Here is a 22,824-nt window from a genome sequence, read left to right as displayed (position 1 = left end):
TGCGTGAACAGAGTCCCCTCTCCCCTAGTGCACCCTCTGGACCTCCCCAGCGCCAACTAAGCACCCACTCCCCATGCAGAGTCCGTAGTTATTTCCCTAGCAGTACATGGCGCCTCGCCGAGATCCAGCGCAAGCGAGATCCACCCGCGGGCAGCCGCGCAGAGCCCAAGTCCGTCGTCCCCCGCAGCCAACACCCACCGCCGGCTCGCGACAGTCCGACACAGCCACCACGCACGCGAACACACTCGTACAGTCCATGTCTCCCTCGCAAACGAAATATATTCCAATCTGTCTATGTACATGCACACCCACTCCATCTCTCCCCTCATGCTAGCAGCGTCTACTCCCGGTTCCTCCCCACCGCGATCCAACGCGCTCAAGTCCAGCCAGGCTATTCCACTGGAGCGCGCTGGTCCAAAATGACCGATCCAGCTGGGCGGTCAGCCCCGGGGGAGATCAACGAGCTCCTGGTCTGGGAACAGCCGCACCCGCTCGTATTCGCCGAGTACGAATATCGCGCAACCCACTCGAGGGCGACGCTGGAGAAGTGGCACGACGTGGTGCATGCGACGGCGGATTGGATGGCGGTCTATGCCCACCGGAACGCGAGCACCGGCTTCTTCGATCTAGGCCCACCGATGTACGTCGTGAGTGAGGACACGAGCCCGAACGTGACGCGCAACCCGGCGTTCGAGTTGGCGTACTGGCGTTTCGGTCTAGACTACGCGAGCACCTGGTTGGAGAGGATGGGGGAAGCGGTGCCGGCCGCTTGGACGGAGGTGAAGGACAACTTAGCCCCGCTCCCTATCGAGGACGGGCTGTACGCAGTTTACGAGGGGATCCCAAGTGACTTCTGGGATACGCCGACGTTCACAAACGACCACCCCGCCATGGTGGGCTTGTACGGCTGGTTGCCGCAGACTGCGAATGTCAGTTTGACCATGGCCAAGGCGACGGCGGAGAAGATTTGGACGAGCTGGAACATCAGCAACTGCTGGGGGTAGGTGGCTGTTGCTTCCGAAGCGTAGATTCGCACTGAAAAGCTCGTTCCGTTCGCACGTCACAGATGGGACTTCCCCATGCTGGCGATGTCCGCAGCGCGAAACGGAGAGACTGAAAAGGCGATAGAATGGCTGCTCCACCCGCTGTTCGAATTCGACGACGTCGGGATGCCTGTAGGCGGCGTGCGCGTTCCGACTCCGTATTTCCCGGGTTCCGGGTCGCTGCTGTATGCTATGGCGATGATGGCCGAGGGATGGGACGGAAGTAAGGGCACTGCACCGGGATTTCCGAAAGCGGGGTGGGAGGTACGCACGGAGGGGATGAGCAAAGCGATGTGAATAATCGGCGTGGGCGAGGTGCCGCGGCGATCCCGGGCCCGGACGTTGGGCCCCTATGCACCGCAGGCTTACGAGTGGCGACGGATACGCAGTGTTGTGAAACGCTTGTGATTTGTTTTCAGCTGTCAGAAAACGTTCGGGCGGGGCTGGTAGCAAGAGCATGGATACCAACATGCTACAAGTACTGGGTTTGATATCCAGCCATGCGTTGAGAAAATATTAGTCCCGCGCTGGATCAAAGGTCCGTTGGACAGCATACAGCTATGGCTTGAGTTTCATGAGCCTCTGTCCGTGCGAGTGACAACCAAAACAGTGAGAGTGACTTTCACTAAGACAAATGACTCCCACTTAGAACAATGCTCCCGGAATAATGTGTCCTGCAGTCGGACTCGTCCTCCGCGCCCGCCTAGCGGTATTTATAGGTAACCCGTCTAGGGTGGATGGCCGTCTGGATTGTACTGAAACAGTGCAATCCGCGGACGTCCATCAAGTATAAACGGACCTCATTGAATGCCCTCGTTGCCAATTCTCGTTGGACCTCTGACCTACGAGGATCATCCGAACCTCTGGTTACTTCATGTCAACTTTGGATAGCCTGGGGGCTCCGAATGGTTTCCAAAACTATCCATCCCCGGACGCTGTAAATCGGAGCCCCACAACTGTGCGGGCGGAGATGAAGGCGTGATGGATGCGACTCACGGCAGAGGTATCTGGATATCGCGATGTAGCCACCTCGGCGAAAACGGGCGAAGCTTTGCACGACTGACGTATTCGTGATTGAGCAAGCAGATTCCCGGGGAGGCGTGGGGCCGAGGTGCTGTTCCCGATAGCTAGAGGATGCAGTGCGGTAGAGTTCATCGACATCTGCAACATGTTCGGAGGTCAAGGAGATGAGCGTCGCCGTCGTCGGGCGATGAGGAAGAGGCCGTGCGACGTGCGAGGCTCAAGGAGCAATTAATTTCTGCTGACAGCTTTTAGGGAAGTTCTATTGGCAGTTAAGAAAGGGGTAACAAACGCATAAAGGCGGAGAGGGAAAATTGTAGGTAATCAGATAAGGATGGCGATCGATGTTGACGTAGATAATTGAAGAGGAGCAAGATCCAAGGCGTCTAAGCGTGTACTGTGCTGTAATAACCTCCACCTTCTCTCCACCGTCAACTTCCCGTCTGCTATCATCCACCATGGCTACTCTCTCCCAGGATTCCTCAAATCTCAACCTCAACGCCCCGTCTTCGCCTCGCATCTCTCTCGCATCCCCTCCTGCCGCCACTGCCGCTGAATCCGCTGCCATGAACTCATCCACCACCTCGCCGGTCGAGTTGCGACACATCACGTCCAACACCAACCTCGCCAGTCCGTCCCGCGAGCGCCGCCTTTCCAACCGCAATTCCCAGCACCTGAGGACGCATCGCTTGGGCTCCCGGTCGCCAGCCTCTATCCCCTCGTCGCCGACATCTGTGTAAGTAGACATCTGTGTTACATCGCGACCCTCGCTTATCCTCCTTTAGCCATTCCTCCTCTTCCGCGATCTTCGAACGGGACATCGAGCCCATCAACTCGCCTCTGCCGCTCTGCGCTGACCCGCACCACACCGCACGGGCGAAGTTCACGGAAGAGATAGAACGCTCCGTGCCTTCCGTGCTCGATAGTGCCGCTGCCGTCCTCACTTCGAACGATCCCGAAGATGACGACTTTGACGCCATTTCCATCGTCACTCCCGCTCCACTAGAGCCCGCGTACCAAAGTGGGTTCACAAGTCCCACATCGCGTTTGAGTAGTCGCAGCCCAAGTCCCACGGGTGTCGGTAACAGGAGAAGTCTTCTCTTCAGCAATACGCTCCCCGGATCCCCTCCGAGGAATGTCCAGGGGTCACCCTCAGCGCGGCCGACAGTGCAGACAAGTCCTATACCGCCAAGTTCATCTGCACATCAGACAACAGTGACGCCCACGCCCACATCGGCGTACTTCTCTGTCTCGTCTAGTGCTGCATCGGACGCCGATACGAGCTCGAATGCATCCTCGCCTACGACCGCGACGCACACCGAGCACCCTTTGCACAGTCTACCGTCGCACTCGCAGCCGCAACAGCTCACGTCGATCAATGTCCCTGCCCCTTTCCCTTCGCACCCTCCATCTCCCAAAGCTGCCTCAAAAAGGCTGTCTTTCATCTCCTACGCCGACCTCCTATCCTCTACCCCTGCATCCACGCTCCCTTTGTCAAGCCTTACCTCTTCCGCCATCGTCACGGAGCCTCCCCCGCACATACCTAGCGTGATCGGGCTGCCGCAGGCACACTATGCGGCGAGCTCCAGCGGCGGCAGCATACACAACTCGCCCATGTACCTCCTGGAGCGTGACGGTGCCGCAGGGGTCGCCGATGATGTCGGAGGAGAGTGGGAGCGAGAAGGTCTAGGCAAAGGATTGGAGGAGCGACTCGAGGGCCTGACCCTGAAGACTGCGATGCCGACCAAGGCCTAGTCCTCAACGGGTACGCTTGTGCTGTAAGTTACGACGGATGAAGACGATGCGGCCTACGCGGGCCCCGCCCTCCAAACGAAATGACGATGAAGAATACTCCTCCACAAGGTCTAATGCGTGTATGCGGTTCTTTCCCTCACGGTCTGCCACAAACTTTCCCCATCCCCCTTCTTCTTTCCGGTCACCCCTCCTTCGTTCTGGTATCCCCTTTTCATTATGCTTTTCGTATGCCTCTTCCGAGTTGGACCGTTCAACAACCTACCCTACACTATCGCCTAATGGCTTTGTTCTATGATTACTCTCATCGTCCATCTTGCCTCCTATTGTGGCCCACCCCATCCCCGTCCCCCATCCCCGTCTTTGCGGCCCTTCTCTTCCAGTAATCCCTTCCCCACGCATCGACCCTATATGCTCCCCCTTTCGCCCGCGCTCATTGGCGACCCGCCTCACAGGACGCGCGGAGCCTTCCCCCAATCCAACAACCACAAAGCACACGCCCCGCGGCCCTCGGTCTATTTATCCGACCCGGACAAACCCAAGGTCGACGATGCTGCCATCACTGCTGCTGCGACAATACGACCCCATGTACTACTAATGTTACCCCTTGCTCCGGACGCACGTCCGACGGCTGTCCATTTTGTGTCGTTCTCGTGGTTTCCCGTCTTGTTCCTGTCGGTACAATCTACAATACTGCGCGATATGCCCCGGCCCCCGTCGACGGGGGCGCTACGTTACGACGTGTACGGACGGTAACGGTGGAACGAAATACAAATATTCTGTTGGAACTTGGAACAACGTGCAGGTGTGTGGAATCCGGATACTGCGATGTCGCGCGCGCTCCCACAAAAAGCTGCGTTTGCGAACATTCAATGTCAGATGTGGTCTGAGTGCAAGCGTTATGTTATCATTTATGGTTGTATTGGCAGCCCTGCAAGTAACATAGCTACGTGGTACACGAGTGCACATACGCTCTTCCGGAGACGATGACGTCATTCCGAAAATGCACGAAAAGAGCGGAAGATCCGCTTTCCAACGAGGACGTCGCCTGGTCAACGCTTCACCCGCCCGGGACGTACCTTGCGCCAGCTCGCGCCTCGAGGAGCGTCGATCGAAACCCCAGGACCGCAATTGTAGGCCATGTCGTCATCCTTAAATTGCGCGCGGAGCCATTTCAGGTCCTCACGGGCCTTCGGTGCGACGGAGATGGGATGCTTGGGAGGGCTCGGCGTACGGCGACTGACCTTTTGGCGGGTCGGGTAGGCAGCAGCGGCGTCGCGGAGTGTTGCGGAAGGGCTGGTGGTTGGAATGGAGGCGTCACGCGCCATGCATCATGAGAGGGCGGACGAGGGGCGGACGTCAGCCACTATGGGGGCTATGGCGACAAGCTCGCCGTCTCCGACATGTATAGGGGATCGGGGGCGACGTAGGCATGCCGGTCAGGGTGGTCCGACGTGTGCTAGTGATGTCCCAGCCAAGGGTAAGTACTGTACGAATACAGCACCCGCACTCACGGCGAAACTCCTCGCAGACGCTTCCCCTGCATAGGCCCGGAATGTTCGGGCTTGGCACCGAGCACGCAAACAGTTTGCACCGAGCCACATGCGGGCGTTCCGGCCCCGCTGACATCGCGGGTTGGCGCGCCGACCCCGCCCGGAGGGCTCGCGAAGTGCGAGCTTGGAATGGAGTGGCTGGTCGTGCCGCCGTGCTGTTCTAAGGCCACTGCGCGCCGCTTCACCTCGATGAGGAGAGTACCGCTGCAAGCCTGGTGCGGAAGCGTAGAGGGCGCAGTGCGGCGGGATCCGGAGACGCGAACGGTGTATCGTGCTTGCTTGCTGAGGCTTGGAAGTTGTGTTGTCTTGTGTAGCGCTGCCGGGAGCCAGGACGGAAGGCCCATTGCCTCGGGCGGCGGGGTAACGCGGCTCTAGCGGCGCGCGCATTGATAGAAGACAGCGAAGTTCATCTCCGAGTGGTGCGAGCAGAAACGGTAAGCACCTTAGTAGGTTTGCAAGTGTGCCCTCCGCTGCTAGGTATCTTCGTGGAGGATATATGCGGCCCGCGAAGGTAACGAGCGCGACGCCCATCCTGTGATATCAGTGATAGCTGCGAGTTGGACAGAGCCACCCTGCCGCTGCACGCCAGGCTGTTGATGCACAACAGGACCGGGGGTGTCGAAGGATGATACGGCAGTAGCACGTACCTTGCGAATCATGCTGTAAACGCGGATGATGCGTGTGAGCTTGAGAGCGTGCGAGATGTGCATAAGCAGAGGCGCTGCAGCTGTAGCCCGACGATGCTTATCGTGTGCGTGCACACGATAGGATGTTACTCGGATAGGCCGGGAAGTGGGAAGAAAAAGGTTCTCGTGGACTGGACGCATGCAATAGAATCCGGCGCAGTCATATGGGAGAAGGCAGGTGTGTCGCGCGGAGGCGGACGGACAAGCTCGAGGGTGCGAAAAAGACGACAGGATATCCCGTACCGACCTAGTTACGGGGAAGCGGGCTGGGCGGTCTGTGGGATGATTGGACCAGGTGGTACGGGGCAACTCGTGCGCTGGCTGAGAACAGGGCTGGAATGGGAGGAGGAGGTCGGACGGAGGATGGCTGGGCGGGGCGAGCGCGGCGAGCGGCAGCCGACGGGCGCCTGCCATGGCGTTCGTCCCACGCGAGGAACTCTCGCTCGTTCTGCACCAGACCCGCCCCTTGCCTTTTTGCCTCCATCGTCAGGTCAAGTCCCTCCTTTCATTCCTTCCCTCATCTACCCCCCGACGTCTTGCACGTCCACCCCGACCGGCCCCCCATGTCCACCCCCTGGCCGTCCTCTGATGCGCCCGCCGAGCAGGGCCGCTCCGGCGCATCAACCCCAGAGGATCTCGCCCAACCTCGCACCCCCCTCACCTCCACTTTCGAGTCCCCGCTCTTGTCGCCGGATTCACGAGAGCCCAGGACGCCAAACCGTGCCTCCTCGGCAGGTGCCAACTTTGTGTCGTCGCCCCTCAACCCGAACTCGACCCTCAACGCGCGATCAAGGCCTGCTTCGCGCGGGAGCACGTACTTCAATCGCATCGCATCAGAGGAGTCGCAAGCACTTGCAGGTCCGTATGGCACCCTCGGCGGTCAGCGCGGCTCGATGGTCCTCTACCGCTTGGCGTCGGACGACAACAGCGAGAGCCTCGCCCCGCCGACGGCTCTTCAGAACCGCGACTCGGTGATCTCTTCTTCGGGCGACTCGGTATTCTCCCTATCATCCGACTCCAAATACCCTTCGGGTATGGTCATTGGCACACGAGGATTCGTGCCTTACGCGTACGACCCCGAAGTGGACAAGGATGCGCCGGACGACGATGATGACTTCCTGCACACACCCGAGTATGGCCACAACCGACATTCCTACTGGTCAAGTCGAGGGATTATGAACGTCGGCGTGCTCGTCATCCTCGTCGCCGCCATCCTTACCCTCTTCCTCTGCTACCCGCTGCTCGACTTCTTCCGCAACGAGTCCCGCAACGTCGCCATCACAGCAAACGTCAGAATAAACGCCACAGGACAGGCCCCAGTATTGTAAGCTTCTTGCTTGGCGGCGCTCGGTTCAATAGGCTCACACAGTCTACAGGTTCGACATGCCCGAGCTGATCGATCCTGACACGCCCGACTCTGCGAAGACACGTACAGGTTTTGACGGAGAGGCCTATGAGCTCGTCTTCTCCGACGAGTTTAACAAGGACAACCGGACGTTCTACCCCGGAGACGACCCCTTCTGGGAGGCCGCAGATCTATGGTACGGTTCCACTGCCGATCTGGAATGGTATGATCCCAAGCAGGTATACACGAAGAACGGCGCACTGCAAATCGTCATGGAGCAGGTTGCGGACCCGTCGATTAACCACAACCAGTCGTACATCAGCGGTATGCTACAGAGCTGGAACAAGTTCTGCTTCACAAGTGGGTACATCGAGGTCTCCATGACGCTACCAGGCCCAGATTCGAACACGCAGGGTTATGTGAGTGTTTAGTTCTCACAATACGCTCGGTTGCAGTATTAACCTTCTGCAGTGGCCTGGTGCGTGGACGATGGGCAACCTGGGGAGACCGGGTTACCGCGCGACGACGGATGGTACCTGGCCGTACTCGTGAGTACAATCACCGGCTATATCCGCGGCATTTCTGACATCTGTGGGCAGTTACGACTCCTGCGACGTTGGCACCTTCCCTAACCAGACCCTGGCTGATGGGTCTGGTCCCGCCGCTGCCCTGCACTCCGACCAGTCCAGGTCGAAGTATAACAACGAGCTCTCCTGGCTCCCTGGCCAGCGCGTCAGTGCGTGTACATGTCCTGGGGAGGAACATCCTGGCCCCTCAAATAACGTCGGTCGCGGCGTGCCTGAGATCGACATATTGGAGGCTGAGAAGAACAAGACTGACGGTGGAGTGGGGCAGGTCGTGTCCCAGTCTGCGCAGTTCGCGCCGTTCACACACGACTACCTCTACACCAACGACACTCAAGACGCATGGTGGATATACGACAGCAGTCGTTCGAGAGCGAACACTTACAAGTGCGTGGCTCTTATGTATCCATCAGCTTATCACTGACGTCTGTATCACAGGGGCTCTGCGATGTAAGCTTACGTGACATTTTTGTCTTACTCGCATTAATGACCTTTGCTTGGACAGTCAGCAAGCCGTGTCTGCATTGACGGATCTCCCGGACGATATGTTCCAAGGATCAGGGGCAAACTTCAAGACGCTCGGGTTCGAGTACTGGGCGAACCCGAAGAACCGCGACGAGGGCTTCATCACCTGGCAGACAGACGGCACGCCGTCCGTGCGCATGGGCGCGTCCGCCATGGGCCCCGATATGGGCACTGACGGCTCGCAGGTCTCTCAGAGGATCGTCCCGGAAGAGCCTATGGTGAGTAGCTCGGTCAGTACACCATGTGCCACCGGACTGAAGTCGAATTTGTGCAGTCTATCATCCTCAACTTGGGTCTCTCCAGTAAGTTACTCGCCCTCTGTATTTCCTTCGTGAGTGTAGGATCTCTAACTTTCACCCGCAGAGAACTGGCAGGATATTCTTCTGGAAACGATGGTCTTCCCCGCGATCATGCAAATCGACTACGTGCGCGTGTACCAGCGGTCGGATTCGATCAACGTTGGCTGCGACCCGGCAGGCTACCCCACTGCGGACTACATTAACAACCATCTCGAGGCTTACAGCAGTACGTGCGCTCCTCCCTGTGTCGCTGAGCAATGCAACTAACTATCGGACCGCGTCTGTAGACGTTAACCTGACTTACTGGTCGCAACCCAGCCCCAGCGGCGCGGGATACCCATGGCCCAAAAACTCTGCGGTACGTCTCGTCTCGTCTCCCATCCTCGCCTAGGATAAAGACTAACGTTGGCGCATAGCTCGCGGGCGGATGCTAGCGCAGGAGCTCTGTTGGACTGACCAGGAGAACGCACGCCGTCTTGTGCCGCCGTCCGGACACTCACCTAAAGTAACAGTAACGCTATATCGTATGTGCCACGACCCCGCCGCCCCCGCGTGCCTCTGTACATTCACACCTACTTACCATACCACCACCTTCATCCGTACCCTCATCCATCTTGCATGTTCACGCACCCTTCTCTTCTCATCCGCCCCGCCCACCCACCCACTCATACATGCACATGCACATATATCACATGTTGGGCCCGCCTGCAGCGGCGCCCCAGGGACATTTTTCACGTTCTTTTTTTTGTCCGCCCCACAGCCGCCCCCCGCATTCACGTCGGCCCACGGTACTAGTACATTACACCCCGCCTCGCGCACTTCCCCCTTCCGCCCGCAGGCAGCTCTTTAATGGCGGCGCCCCAGCCTAGCTCCCGCCGCACGTCCTCGCTCGCGCCGTCCCGGGTCGCGCTTGGAACGATTGGTCCGTTGCTTCGGTCTTTGGTCCCCCGCCCATCTACTTGCACTTCTTCTTCGCCCACCCTCCATCCTAGTTTAACTTAGCGTTCGCTGATGGACACATACGGTGCGGGCCCGGGAGGCAGTCCCGGGCCCTGCTCTCTTCTTTTCGTCCACGTTGTTCTTTGTTGTTTTCACGTTCTTCTTACCGCTGTGTATTCTACTTAGCCTATCTTAGATCTAGCGTCCCCTTGCAAATGCTGTCGAAAGCCTGAAACCCCTCGAGGCTCGCGCTGTCCCCGCCATCCACCCGCCATGCTCCTCTCTGCCAGGAGATCTAGGTTCGGATTCGCCGGCCACCAATTTGCCTTGGATGGATCGACGTTTGGCATCCGCAGCCCGCTCGCCTGTGGCCCGGTCTCAGGCCTTCTCGAAACGCTAAACAAGTGCCCGGCGTGCCAGTGCGCCGGACAGTTGGGCTTTGTTGGTCCACGCCGGCGTTTTCGCAGAGCCGTAGGTCACCGTGCCGAGCGTCCTCGGTGCAGGTAGAAAGATCATCGATGTGCGGGAGGCGTTTGAGTCTGCGTCTTGGTGCGTGGACATGCTTTTGGCAAGCTGGGATATGAGGTCTCCAGGGCGACGAGGGAGTGGAGGTAGCAAGGTTTGCACGCATGTGGTTCGCGCCTTCGTGCGGTCTACGGAAGTCACTCATGTGCATAGCGGCAACCCGCTCACTTCATCATTCGGAGACATCTTCATTCGGAGACATCTTTACAGGAAGGCTCCCCGGGTTTCTCGGCTCAAAGGGCTGCTTCAAGTTATAAGGTGAGTATTTGCTAGCTCCCTGCCACAGATTCCGCCCTCGCTGATCTGGCACAGAGTACCTCCTCAGCGGCCCGATATTGTGATGCAGGATCGACAAAATAGTCTGGGAGTGGACCCAGGGTATTGGAAAGGTGGCCGGCGAGGCACCGGGGGCAGTGGTGAGTTCTCCGCATCATGTCCGTCCTCAGACTTGCCTCTGATCACAAAACTCCTCGGGACCTCGATACTCAAATGATCTTCGTGCACGTACATGCAGGGCCCTCATTATCACGTCCGAAAGATGGTACATACACTGACAAGTAAACATCACCCCAGCGATGAAATGCCACTTTCAAAGTTCCTCACTATGGCATCCGTTGAAATTCTCTGGGCACGGGGCCGTATGTTTGCCCACGGCGGCTGCGTAAATCCTCGTAGTTCACGCTGATAACACCGGTGAATGTGCACGCCGTACTTCTTCCTGGGAGCCACCGCACCCTTCATGACATCGCATCACACACGGTACGACGATCACTGACGGTTGATCAAGGCGCTCAATACTGCAACAGCCATTTTGGGTGATGGTGCATCGCTTTCCTCCCCCTCTGGTGGCGACGCCTCCGCGCTGCGATCTCTCCCTCTCAGTCTAGCCACACACGAGGTGGTCAGTGCCCATCTGAACGCCTTCTTACGACCCACCCGTGCCCCTTTGACAGATTGCGGAAGCGCGCTAGATTGGCGTATCGTCAACGCGCGCCCGGACCGCATCCTGATGATGGCTTTTCACTGCACAGCGGCCGTTGCAAGGGCGGCACCATGAAATCGCGCATCGCATCTCCCCTACATCAACACGGTGTCTCGCCCCCGCGTACCATCGCGCCTGCCCTGGCGACATGGCTATATAACGGGCGCGCACGAGAGGTGGGGGCCCCAGGGCTGCGCCTCTTCCCCACTTCGACCTTCGTGTACATCCGCCTCCCACCCGCGCTTGCGGTTTCTTGCCTTCGTGTTCTTTCCTGACGCTCTATTCTTTGCCGTTCTCGCTTATCCCGCATTTCTCTCTCTTTTCTTGAACGACAAAAACTCACATCACCAACATGGTCTACATCCGCTCGCGCAAGTTCTGCTGCTGTCTGCCGGTCAGATTCGGCGTGTTCTGCGAGGCTCTGATCGGGCTCGCTATTGGGGGCCTCTTCTCGGTAGGCGGCTGGATTGTTGTGCACGACATGAGTGAGTACCATTGACTCGTTCATGGCGTTATCGTGGGCTAATGTAATCGCTCGCTCGCAGTGAAGGGAACCCTCAACCCGCCGCTCTCCGGAAACGAGAGGACCGCGGCCTGGATCCTCTCCGTTGTCTCTACTCTCATTTTCCTGATTTCCCTCGGAGGGTGAGTGACCCTTCAGCGTAGCACGACTCTGGGCGAACTGACCTCCCGCTTGCGCCTTAGTCTTGTCGGCTCGCTCTGGAAGATCCTTTCGCTCGTTGGTCTGTACGCGGGTGCGATCACGTTCGCAACCGTGCTCGACATCGCGGCCGGAATATACGTCATCTACCAGCTCTTCCACGGCGAGGGCGCGTCAGACATCAGCAAGTGCGAGGCGAATGCGGGCACGGGCGTGAACAAGGACTTCACGAGCTTCGCGTGCAATGCGAGCTTCAAGACTGCACGTGTGGTCGTCGTCGTCATCTACGCCCTCTTCTGGCTCTTCTCCATCTGTACGTCTCTCTGATCTTTTATGTTGGGGTTCGGTACTTGAAGCTGACACGGTGCGTGTAGACGGCTGCCACATCGCGTTCGAGTACGTCGGCCAGTTGCGCGAGGAGAAGGAGAACGGCGGCGACAGCGAGAAGCGCGGCGGTGCGGCGCCGAACGTCACCATCGTCAACACCCCGTACCCGTTCGCTGCGGCGCCGAACACCATGGGCGCGCGGTAGGCGGCGTTTGACTTGAAGGCAGCAGCAGGGACAGCAATGCGTGCTACGGCAGATTGAAGTTGCGCTTGTACGGTAGTTTGTTCGAGGACGCTGTAGTGTATCATACGGCGGATGTACCATTACTACAGCGTCCGAACCGGGCGCAGGAATCCCGACGGATTGCGCCTGTGGGTCTCGTAATGGCGACGGGGACTGCACCTTTTGAAAACATCACCGATAAGCCCAAACTTGTGTGTCGACTTGCGCGAGTTACGTAGTCTCGCTGTTACCTTGGTATCGCGGTAGCAAGCTTTCCAACATGGCCCCTAGGTTGTGATTTTCAAAAAGCGGACGTCCTATCTCACCTCGGTGTTCAAAAAGCTTCGGGGTTCTCTAATTTTGAGCCCTCCTTTTCGATAGCATCCGTACGATTAATCAATACTGCGATCGACAGACTTCGCGAGAAATAGTCCTGCATTCCGCTCCTCGTCTCCAACCGGGCCCGATGAAAGATGCGCAGCCGCCTTCTGAGGCAGAACGAGACGGTATTTTCTCAGTAGGTTTCGTGACAGACTCTGAACCCCTGCAGGATGCAGTAGTATCAGAGTCGTATCAACGTCAGCCTTGAAAACCCGTCGGCCGCACGATCAGTGTTCACACCTTGCACCAACGCGCTCCGGTAGGGTATCGACCTTGCTGGACTTGTGCGCGCTGGATCGCTGTGGGGAGGAACCGGGAGTAAACGCTGCTAGCGCGGTTGAGGAGGTCCCAGTTGTTCCAGAGCGCCCAGTGTGCGCTGTGCCAGAAGAACATCTCCATGTGGAACTTGCCATACTATAGATGCCGGTCAGTCTCCCCACCTAACTGTCGATCGTCAAGTTGCTCATCCATCCGTTGTTAACTAGGCCGGACTACGAACTGTCAGTGAACAGTTGCGATGGCATGCAGCGACGTGACTTAGTACCTCTTGCGGAGGATATTCACCCGCTTCATTCACTCGCAACAGATACTGCGACAAGATGATGCGCCGTTGCAGCTCCTGTTAGTTTTTGGATTCGAGCGAGCGAGCGCCTGCTCGCCGGCGCTTGCCGAAGCGTTCAGTAGCACGGGGCCCGGGACTCGTTTCGTACGATATCTATTTGCCTCTGTACCACGATGCTACTATACAGGACAACCATAACCCCTCGTTTTTCACTCTAGACAATTGGATTCTCCCTTTCTCCCACAGCTCCTCCGCGCGGATATCGGTGAATCCCGTCAAGACGTCCACGAAGCCGTGATTGGACCAGAAGTCACCCCAAGCCTGTTCGGACTCCGGCTGGACCTCCTCCACGCTCGATGCCGCCTGGACTGCCCCGGCGAATACGAGATGGCGACGGCGAACGTTTGCTGGCTCTGGTGCGGGACGAACTCGTAGCGGTGCGCATCCGGCGAGACTCGGTTGACGGAAAAGGCGTCTCCTCCGACGGAAGTGAAGAACGTCGTGGCATCCAATGTGTGCGCGATCTGCGCCTGGGTATTACGGCCCAGCCCACCGCCCGTGCGCAGCGCCGTGGTATGGTTGCTCGTCGCGTTCCACACGCCGACGAAAGGCGCCTCGAATTTCTGGACGCCATCGTTCCACGGGAAGTCGAGGAATACCCCAAGGCGACCGCGTTGCAGGAGCGGGGACGTGATCGTGACACCGACTGTGTTGCTCTCCTGCGCCACGACTGTCTGTACGCGCACGTCCGCGCCCTCCCACTGCCAGGAACGTGCTTGTCACTGTACCCGTCCACAAATCCAGCACCTGCCTTTTCCCCTCCAGCTCCTCCTCTGTCACGTTCGCCGCTTCCCCGCTCCCATTAAGCAACAACAGTCCGACACGGCCCAGGTTAACACGGTTCGGGTTAGAGATGAGCCACTGCTGCTCCGGCTCGGGACCCCCAAACTCGTACTCCACCCCGTCCCAGACGACACCGCGGTAGGCCGCAATGTCCGCTGTGGTGGTGCCTGCGGGAAGCGAGTCGTTCTTCCACCCCAAGTCAGATATGGTTGGCCACGGAAGAAAGGTCTGCAGGCCAGTGACGTCGGCGCCGAAAGCGAAGTGGCCGTTCCCGACCTGCATTGGGGTACTCGCACTCGACGCCGTTCGGACGGGGTTGAACCGCGCGACGAGGCCATGGCGGTCAATCCGGGCATGGGCGAGGCTACACAGTGCTAGGGTAGTACACAGTGAGAGGTACGTCAAAGTCATCACAAAGCGCGTGGGCGAAGTGGTGCGGGGGATGCTCGGGAGGGTCAAGCGGAGGCTCATGCACGACCTTTTGGACGCTATACGCGGCGCGGAAGCTTCTGCATGCCGTCAACGCTTCGTTGGTTCTTCCTGGTCAAACAACGAGCAGGGCTGATTGTCACCTACAGCTGACTGCTCGCGGTCCGGGTTCTCGACCATGTGACTACGTCATAAGGGTGTCGCGACTCCTTCGGGACGAATTATATGTCGAAAGTACTTTTGCTGTTAGCTGTACAAGATCGTGGTGAGGCCGGATACGTATATTCCATGTTCATTGACATACAGTATTGTCAATGCCACAATGACGGGGGACACTGCAACGTTAGCCAGGTGACGCAGGTCCGGTAGAAGTGGCGACGGGTGCCCCCTGAGATTGAACTTGAGTCCTATGCATGGGCCGAACAGATCATCGATGTTTCATTGGGGCTCGTAACTATCTAGCAAATTGCCGACTGCTCGAAGGCAGCAGTAAGTCTGTTTATACAGGTACGCTCATTCCCCATCTATTCTAGAACCCGTATCATGCTCAACATACACTCTCTGTCCTCGTCCAGCATTGCATCGTCCTCATTCTCAGTGTCCCCACCGTCGTCCGTCATACATTCGTCGTCACCTTCCCATCCATCCGTGTCCGCGCGGGTCACGTACTTGCCCGTAAAGTGGCCGGTTTGCGGGAGTCCCAGCCTCTGCCTGACCAAGGCGAACTCCAGGTCGTTGTCACATTCCCGCATCGCCTTGTAAGCTATCGCATTCGTGTCACCCTCCATGGCCAAGCCTTCTTGAAGTGCATCCCACAGGTTGTCTCCCCATGGCGACTGTGCCTTTGCTCCGTGGAGAACGTAGTTCAAAGCGTGTTCGATGCGGCCGCCCTTGGCGAAGAAGCGTTTTCCCAGCCCTCCGAGCGCATGGCGAACATTGTCGACAGAGGGGATGCCCGCGGTCCCTGGCTGGCGAAGGACGAGGCCGATCACGCGGACGACATCGGCATAGTCCTGGAACATGAGCTTGGTGACGCCACCACTACGGACTGCTGGCGGGAGATGCTGGGCCGCAAACTCTTTGTCAAAGTGGGCGCCCCTGTGTGCGGTCTCGGCAATGGTATCCATGATGTCCGCGTCCACTTCAGCGCCGTCTATGGTATGTCAGTCGAAGAGCATCTACGTATGACGAAGCAAGGAGACTTACGCAACATCCTGTAGCGCATCCGTTCGGAGAGCCAGCCATCCGTGCACCTCTCGCACGTGCAGCCCCACTTGCGACTGGCAATGTACGCTTCTTCCGATAGAGTGATCATACCAAACCCTTCCGCATTCTTCAGGAGGATCTCGCACCGCAGCGCGTCAGGGCTGTGGCCGTTCCATTGTTGGTCCGGTAGCGTCTGCGCGTGGTGCTTCAAGTTCAGCATATAATGTTCACAGAGCTCAACCGCGGTGCGTTCTGCTTGGTTTTCCATCGAACAAAGCGCGTCTTCCACAACTCCGCTTTGGGAAGGGAGGGCAAGAAGGGCTTGTATCGCGCGCAAATTGGCGGCATTGGCGGCTGTGTGGATAAGTGCGAAGCCACGATTGTCCTTCTGGCGGATCAGAGCTGGGTCCCGGCGATATGCCTCTCGGATAGCGTCTGCAACATCCTCCGTTGAGAGGCCAGATGGCTGTGCCGTACTTTCAATCATCCGATGCAACCAGGCGTTCGCAGCACATGACGCCTGGAATCGACCAGTGAGTTCCAAGCGAACATTTCGATTGAGCCCGAGGGTGCTTACGCTGTCGGTTTGAGAGGGCCAATGATGGAAAGCCTTGTTGAGGCACTCGACGTCGTCCTCGACGGCAAGCAACCGAGAGCGATGCCCAGGGTTAGGTGCGTAGGCCAAGTATTTGGTCCGTCCCACACGGCGGTAGTGATTCTGTGGTGCGCTGTGAATGAGCTAACAAGCAAAGCTCATGAGCGGCCAAAGCAGTGCGTACCTTACGATACAAGGCGGCGTCGGTGGGTGTCTGTTTCCTCCACGCCACATATGTGTCTTGTTCAAACGATGGCACGGGACAAACAAAGATGAACGTTTGAGGTGTGGTGTACTCGGACTGCGCCAACGTTTGCAGGAGCAAGGATGCTATTCCTCGCCTCCTGTGCTACGGTGGGGCGAGTAATCAGCTTTGGAATACGCTCGGAATTCCATTGGACCCTTACCTTTTTCTCCACATGAATCGAATTGATGTACAAGAGAGGCGCGTCGTTGTCCAGCTCGCGGCCCCATACGCCTGTGCCCCTCAGGTAGTCGTCCTCCATAAGCTCACTCCTAAAATCGCCGGACTCGTCGAACAACGTCGTGGCAAACTCGTACATCTCCCGTGAATCGACATCCAAGGCTTCGAGATATTCGTGGTGCGTGTCTCGGTGAATTTGTAGTGCGCGCAGCGTGCCAAGTTCGCCCTCCTTGTCATCCACAACATTGACGTACACATACCGCAGCATGGCACATTCCCTTGAATGATTGTCACCTTCTGAATATGCCTTGGAGTGAGTATTCACGGTGATGGGCTGTTCGAAAGAGAGCGGCGCATCTGAGAGCGTCATGGCGGAAGAGGAGGGGGAATTGGTATCGGTGAGTTTCACGAAATGGGTTACCCAGCTGCTCTTATATACACGTTGTACGGCCTATAGGACGCATTGGCCTGGCGCGAACCAAGCATGACACCTTAGACAGACACAGGTGGCACCTACGCCGGTACCCGGCGGGGCCATGCCTCTACTACCAGCCATACACCGAAGTGCGGGGAACGGGATGATGCAATGACGCTTGATCCTAGAAATTCCAAGGGTCTGGGCGCAAGCAACTTGATACTACCACAAAACAACAGTATGAGAATCCGTACTTCCCAGTTTGATCTGCACTGCGGCCATTCGCGTTAGACACGCCCTCCCCTCGCCTCTCTGAAAGCCTGTACAATGTAGTCGACAATCCTCCTGTCCTCGAGGGCCATAGCACCATCATCGTCCTCGATCCCCTCCATCACGTCATCGTCGGGATCGACGAAGTCGCTGAAGTCGCGGGATAGTTGCGCCGAAGCTCCAAAACCGTCCGCGTTGCTGAGGCCCAACCTCTCTGCTACGTCGGCGAACGCCAGGTCATTGTCGCAGGTCGGCAGCGCAGCGTACGCCACGGCGCTGGGCTCGTTCTCCGCCGCCGCCTCTGTCTGCATTTCGTCCCACGTCCCGTCTCCGAGCGGGGATTGTTCCTTGGCAGAATGGAAGACGTAGTCCATCGCGTGCTCGACCTTTCCGCCTTTCCCGAAGAAGCGGCGCGCCTGCCCACGCAGCTCTCCCTCGACGTTGGCAGCGGAGGGCACTCCTGCGAGGCCGTGTTGGCCGAGAACGTCGGCGATGGCGCGAACGACGGTTATGTAGTCATTGTAGAACACCTTGGTGATCCGGCTCCCTCGAACCTCGCGGGGGAGATGGAGGACGGATTGCTCGGACTCGCACACTTCGGTCGAGGTGGCGCCCCAAGTGTTTAAATCCATCATATCCGCTGCGATTGCAGCCTCGTCTGTAACACGTCTTAAGATCGCCCCGCAACCAAGATAGTGATGGGCACGTACTGCGTAGGCGGTGTTGCATGCGCGGAGAGAGCCACCCGGCTGTGCATTGACCGCAAGTGCATGTCCCTAGGGCCAGCATGTTGGTAGACGTAGTCATGGTGGTAGTTGACAGGGATATTGCAAAGGTGATCGATAGGGGTGTACCGACCGGGCTTTAGGGGCACTGGCAGGAGGAATGGAGAGTGCTAGCCTGCACTAGAATTGTGGCGTGCAGGAAAACAAAAAGACCGCATGTAACTGATATCATGCCGCTCATAAGGATGATAAGATGTCTGTCCTTTGAGTCGACGTGACTGGAGGGTGAGTTGGGTCATCTAGAAAGCTATGAGATTAGCGACGATCGACCTCCGCGTATTGCTATGACCTAGTGTTCTCCGCCCGTGTTGCGTGCCTTGCCGTGTATGCCACTACATTACCGAGATTTCAAATGACCAGTTATAGATGGTACGATTGCCGAACGTTTCCAGTTTTCACTCGTAGCGACATAGAAACGGGAGAAGTTGCCCTATGAGAGGCTCCCAGCAGGCCGTTCAGATAAGGGTCTCAATATAACGATAGTAACAGAGAGTATATAACATAGGAGAGCCGAAATATCAATTGCCGCGGTGGCCTACTAAGACCCACCCGACAAATGACAGGAATATTAGCGCCCATATCGGCGTTGCAAAGAATCCCTAATAGGGAAGGCGGAGGCTTGGGATCTTAACAAGCACAAACAACCGCCTGGTTGCCACAACTTAAACCTCCCAGCGTTCTTCACTACTCTCGAGGACTACGAATTGTACGGTAAAGGGCCCGTGGGGCTGTGTACGTATAAACCGGGGACCCACCTGGACCCATGGGTTTCGGTTATGCAGGACGTTCTTGATGTGTAGGGGCGTATGTACTGCAGTAGTCATTGAATCGCCCAAATAGAACATGGCTCAAGTGTCCTGACATTCATTCAGAGACCCAGGAGTGTCATTATATCCGCCCACTCGTCGCATTTTGCAGCAACCGCGCGAGGATACCTATGGGCTCAGTTCGGATTACATGTCGTCCTCTTCGTCCTCGTCCTCGTCCATCTCATCATCAGAATCAGAGTCGTCAAATACACCGCCACCACTGCGGTATCTGTCCATGGTCCCAAGAGCCAGCCTGTCCGCCACACAGAGAAACTCGAGGTCGTTGTCGCACGTCGGCATCGCAGCATACGCTGCGGGGCCGCGGCTACCATCCGTCGCGCACTCTTCCTGGAGGTCGTCCCACGTGCCATCGCCGAGCGGGGACTGTCCCATGGCCGAGTGCAGGACATAGTCCATCGCGTGTTCCACCTTGCCGCCCTTCCCGAAGAAGTACCCAGCGCGCCCGAGAAGCTCTGCCTGGACGTTTGCGGCGGTTGGTAAACCCGCGGGCCCTCATCACGAAACAGGGTATACAGTCTGCAGCCCTCTGGATAGCGCTGGATCATAAGTATCTCCCTGTCGCACAAGTAGTGTACGTCTAATCATTACAGTGAATCCACGAAGTCTAGTGGCATCCATCGCAGGCGGCAGCGTATTGTCAGATGCCGCGCGGACAGCTCCAGTGCAATACAATAGCCCGCACAGGGTCTTGCAGTGGCTGACCATGCTTACAGTACATTATAAAGCCTCGCGCGCAATCATACAGATATTATTTGCTCTCATCGCGCAATCGAAAAATGTGCGGGCGCTCGCGAAAGTATAAAGAAGATCATATATATTTGAAACGAATGAACTACACGATAGATGAAGTGCACCGCACGCAGCCGGACGTCAGTACTAGTGTGCAAGGGGGAGCGGGAGAGTACGCAACCGGAGACGACCCACAGACGAGTAAGCGAGCGGCAGGGAGCGTAACCGTGTGAGCACAGATGAGGATAAGACCGAACGGAAGGAAAGAAGGGGTGACGCACCTCAATAACGCCCATGGGACTTCAGCCAGAGCCTGTCAAAGAACAGCAGTGAAAACACGTACGGTGTGGATAGATGTATACGAAAGAGAGGGTTGCCGGTAAGTGCAGGACCGTAGCTTGACTTTGCGAGCACGCGCGAGAGGGACAGCGAGAGCATACAAGGAAAATATGTCCATATATGCGCATATATGCGAATATATCACCTCACCACACTGTAAGGTGCATTGAGGCCTACCGGTGCTCACCTTATGGTTCTATTCTCCCATATATGATGTACCATAGCAAATAAATGGCGGCCGAGGAAGGGCGAAGGGGGGCCGGGTGTTGATTTCGAAGGAGACGCAAGGGTGAGGAAAGATGGGGGGCCCGGGGCGCAGATGGTGGTACGAGGGAAAGAAGCGACGAGCAGGGTCGAGGGCTCCAGTGGTCTTTATATAGCGCAGAGCGCAGGGCGTAGGGCAACAAGTTTGCAGGGGGCCCGATCGAGGGAGAGTCCAAGGGAGACGCGACTTGGACGCGACCGCGTCATGCCAATTTCAGTCACGTGACAGGTCGGGCTAAGAGACTCGACTTGAAGCTCTGAGTACAAGTGTATTGTGGTCTACGACCCTGTGCTATAAAGTCCTACAAAATACAGTATCGACCGATTTGAAAATGCAATGCCCCGTCGTATGCGCCTAGTGGCGAGAGCGTCTTGGAAGGTCTTGCCATCCCTCGGCGCAGGCGGCGGGCGCTTCCATCGCTTTGGCGCCTCCATCTCGCTCTCTCGCCCGCTGCATCGAATCGCCCTTTTTGCTGATGCTGGCTTCTTGAGGACGTCCGCGATCGTCCGGACGACGGAGGTGTAGTCCCGGTAGACTGCCTTCGTGACCCGCTTTCGGACCTCAGGGGGGAGATAGCCGACAGCTAAGTCGAACTCGAACGATCCGGCGGATGTCGCGCCCCACGTGTTCATCTGCATACCGTCCGACGAGATCTCCGCCTCGGCTATAGCGCATCTCAGTAATAAGTTGCACGGGAAGAGTGCGCACGTACTTAGCAGGCGGTAACGCATACGCGGAGAGAGCCAGCCGTCAGTGCACTGGCCGCATGTGCAGCCCCACTTGCGCGTAGCTACGAAGGCGTCCTCGCTGACCACAATGTTTTCTCCTGCAGCGCGCTTGAGCAAGAAGACGACGCGGAGAGCATCTTCGCTGTGTCCCGGCCACTTCCCGACAAGGCTCTGCATCATTTCCTTCAGGTCGCGCATCTTCTGCTCGCAGAGCTCCACCGGCGTGCGTGCCGCGACGTTGTCCCGCTCACAGAGATCGTCCGCAATGTTGGCTTCCGCCGGCAATGCGAGCAAGGCTTTGACGGCGGAGAGGTTGGCGGCGTACGCGCCGGCGTGGAGGGGAGTGAACCCGCGATCGTCCTTCTGGTGTATAAGAGTGGGGTTTCGGCTGTATGCGTCGCGAATGGCGCCTTCTATATCGCGGACGGGGATACCGAGGGCGGCGGACTCGATCATGAAGTGCAATGGATAGGCAGCGTCATTCTCAGTGTTCGCATCTTCGGCCTGATGTTCTCCCCAGGCCATGGTCCCATCTGGGAGGACCCTGAGTCCCGCGCCTTGAGGAGGGGCGGGCTGAGCGGCCGGCTGGAAGGTAGCGGCGTGGCTTTCAACATCGTCCCCAGCAGGGAGGGAGCGGGAGGGATGAGACGTGTCTGGCGCATACGCTAGGAAACTAGTCCTGCCGATGCGACGGTACTCATTCTAAAAGGGTTCCTGATTAGTTCCATTGCGGTAACAGGGACACAAAGCTGGACACACCTTGTGGAACAAGTTGACAGCAGCGTCGCGTTCCCGCTTCCACTCGTCTTTGTTGGCACTGCCGATGGGTGATGGCCATGCAAACAAGAATGTACCCTTCGAGGCTAGCGGGGGCTGGGCGACCTCGCGTAGCAAGAGAGATGCTATACCGTTCCTTCTGAACTGCTCAAAAACATTAGCGCTGACCGTTGGAAAAATAAGACGCGCTCAAAGCCCCTGACCTTTTCCTCTACGTCCACCGACACAACGTAGATGATCTTTCCGCTATCGAGTTCGCGGCCCCATACGCCGGTCCCTTTCAGGTGCTCGTGCTCGACGAGTTCCGGCTTCAGCCTACCAAATTTGTCGAAAAGAGTCGTGGCGAACTCAGACAGCTCTTGCGACTCTTCGTCCAAGATCCAAATGAGGTCTCCCCTGCACTTGTCGCGGTCGATTTCGAGTGCTACGAGCGATCCGACGCGCCCATCAGTCGGATGTTGGGCGTTTATATAGATGTTCTTGAGGAAACGGGGTTGCTCGTCATGCGGCTCGATCGTCACTTGAACGGTGTACTGTCCTCGGATCAACGTGCTGGTGGTGTTTGTCGTCATGGTGGTCGGAAGAGAAGCTGCGAGGGGCCAAGACAGCCTCAGGGGTATGGAGAATGCAGATATTAAGGTTGTTTATGCAACCCACGTGGGGGCATACGGTGCCGAATTATGGCGTGCACGGAGTAGCAGGCGAATGTATACCATGCCGCACGTGTATCAGAACACTAAAATGCGCACTCACTCGAAGCGAGGGATGCGACCTGGCAAGCA

At 57.5% G+C, this 22,824-nt stretch overlaps 6 protein-coding genes across 6 annotated transcripts; 4 read left to right on the top strand and 2 right to left on the bottom strand.

Moving 5' to 3' along the window:
* Positions 1-392: 392 nt before the first annotated feature.
* On the top strand, positions 393-1,340 carry TRAVEDRAFT_76470 (uncharacterized protein; the record flags this gene model as incomplete). The annotated part of the gene is made up of 2 exons (XM_008043288.2): positions 393-1,000; positions 1,067-1,340. Coding segments are annotated over 2 exons (882 nt in total), but the record flags the coding sequence as incomplete, so codon positions are not given.
* Positions 1,341-2,587: 1,247 nt separating this feature from the next.
* Positions 2,588-4,400, top strand: TRAVEDRAFT_171773 (uncharacterized protein). The gene is made up of 2 exons (XM_008043287.1): positions 2,588-2,799; positions 2,849-4,400. The coding sequence occupies exons 1-2, from the start codon at positions 2,630-2,632 to the stop codon at positions 3,816-3,818; spliced, it is 1,140 nt and encodes a 379-aa protein (XP_008041478.1). The 5' UTR covers positions 2,588-2,629; the 3' UTR covers positions 3,819-4,400.
* Positions 4,401-6,589: 2,189 nt separating this feature from the next.
* TRAVEDRAFT_152425 (beta-glucan synthesis-associated) lies at positions 6,590-10,249 on the top strand. Its single transcript, XM_008043286.1, has 10 exons — positions 6,590-7,378; positions 7,431-7,818; positions 7,871-7,947; positions 7,999-8,370; positions 8,422-8,433; positions 8,489-8,726; positions 8,783-8,810; positions 8,872-9,033; positions 9,095-9,165; positions 9,224-10,249. The coding sequence occupies exons 1-10, from the start codon at positions 6,618-6,620 to the stop codon at positions 9,239-9,241; spliced, it is 2,127 nt and encodes a 708-aa protein (XP_008041477.1). The 5' UTR covers positions 6,590-6,617; the 3' UTR covers positions 9,242-10,249.
* A 1,345-nt stretch (positions 10,250-11,594) lies between these two features.
* Positions 11,595-12,655, top strand: TRAVEDRAFT_30540 (uncharacterized protein). The gene is made up of 4 exons (XM_008042783.1): positions 11,595-11,738; positions 11,799-11,898; positions 11,959-12,227; positions 12,289-12,655. Exons 1-4 carry the CDS (start codon positions 11,606-11,608, stop codon positions 12,444-12,446), a joined length of 660 nt encoding a protein of 219 aa, XP_008040974.1. The 5' UTR covers positions 11,595-11,605; the 3' UTR covers positions 12,447-12,655.
* Positions 12,656-13,682: 1,027 nt separating this feature from the next.
* On the bottom strand, positions 13,683-17,274 carry TRAVEDRAFT_22277 (uncharacterized protein; the record flags this gene model as incomplete). Its single annotated transcript, XM_008042691.1, has 7 exons — positions 13,683-14,168; positions 14,215-14,624; positions 15,236-15,832; positions 15,886-16,405; positions 16,463-16,603; positions 16,665-16,829; positions 16,888-17,274. 7 exons carry the CDS (start codon positions 17,272-17,274, stop codon positions 13,683-13,685), a joined length of 2,706 nt encoding a protein of 901 aa, XP_008040882.1.
* A 234-nt stretch (positions 17,275-17,508) lies between these two features.
* Positions 17,509-22,614, bottom strand: TRAVEDRAFT_171763 (uncharacterized protein; the record flags this gene model as incomplete). Its single annotated transcript, XM_008043285.1, has 5 exons — positions 17,509-18,247; positions 21,250-21,748; positions 21,809-21,967; positions 22,025-22,186; positions 22,246-22,614. The coding sequence occupies 5 exons, from the start codon at positions 22,612-22,614 to the stop codon at positions 17,607-17,609; spliced, it is 1,830 nt and encodes a 609-aa protein (XP_008041476.1). The 3' UTR covers positions 17,509-17,606.
* Positions 22,615-22,824: the final 210 nt, after the last annotated feature.

Source organism: Trametes versicolor (assembly GCF_000271585.1).
Source record: "Trametes versicolor FP-101664 SS1 unplaced genomic scaffold TRAVEscaffold_9, whole genome shotgun sequence".
NCBI lineage: Eukaryota > Fungi > Basidiomycota > Agaricomycetes > Polyporales > Polyporaceae > Trametes > Trametes versicolor.
The sequence above is the reverse complement of the archived record's forward strand: the minus strand, read 5'-3'. Positions and strand labels throughout refer to the sequence as shown.

Excerpts from the sequence above, each read along its gene's own strand:
- TRAVEDRAFT_30540 (XM_008042783.1), top strand. The coding sequence starts at position 11,606 with ATGGTCTACATCCGCTCGCGCAAGTTCTGCTGCTGTCTGCCGGTCAGA. Across the intron at positions 11,739-11,798 it reads GATTGTTGTGCACGACATGA|TGAAGGGAACCCTCAACCCG; the intron begins GTGAGTACCATT and ends GCTCGCTCGCAG. Across the intron at positions 12,228-12,288 it reads CTTCTGGCTCTTCTCCATCT|ACGGCTGCCACATCGCGTTC; the intron begins GTACGTCTCTCT and ends CGGTGCGTGTAG.
- TRAVEDRAFT_171773 (XM_008043287.1), top strand. The coding sequence starts at position 2,630 with ATGAACTCATCCACCACCTCGCCGGTCGAGTTGCGACACATCACGTCC. Across the intron at positions 2,800-2,848 it reads CCCTCGTCGCCGACATCTGT|CCATTCCTCCTCTTCCGCGA; the intron begins GTAAGTAGACAT and ends ATCCTCCTTTAG.
- TRAVEDRAFT_152425 (XM_008043286.1), top strand. The coding sequence starts at position 6,618 with ATGTCCACCCCCTGGCCGTCCTCTGATGCGCCCGCCGAGCAGGGCCGC. Across the intron at positions 7,819-7,870 it reads ATTCGAACACGCAGGGTTAT|TGGCCTGGTGCGTGGACGAT; the intron begins GTGAGTGTTTAG and ends AACCTTCTGCAG. Across the intron at positions 8,727-8,782 it reads TCGTCCCGGAAGAGCCTATG|TCTATCATCCTCAACTTGGG; the intron begins GTGAGTAGCTCG and ends GAATTTGTGCAG.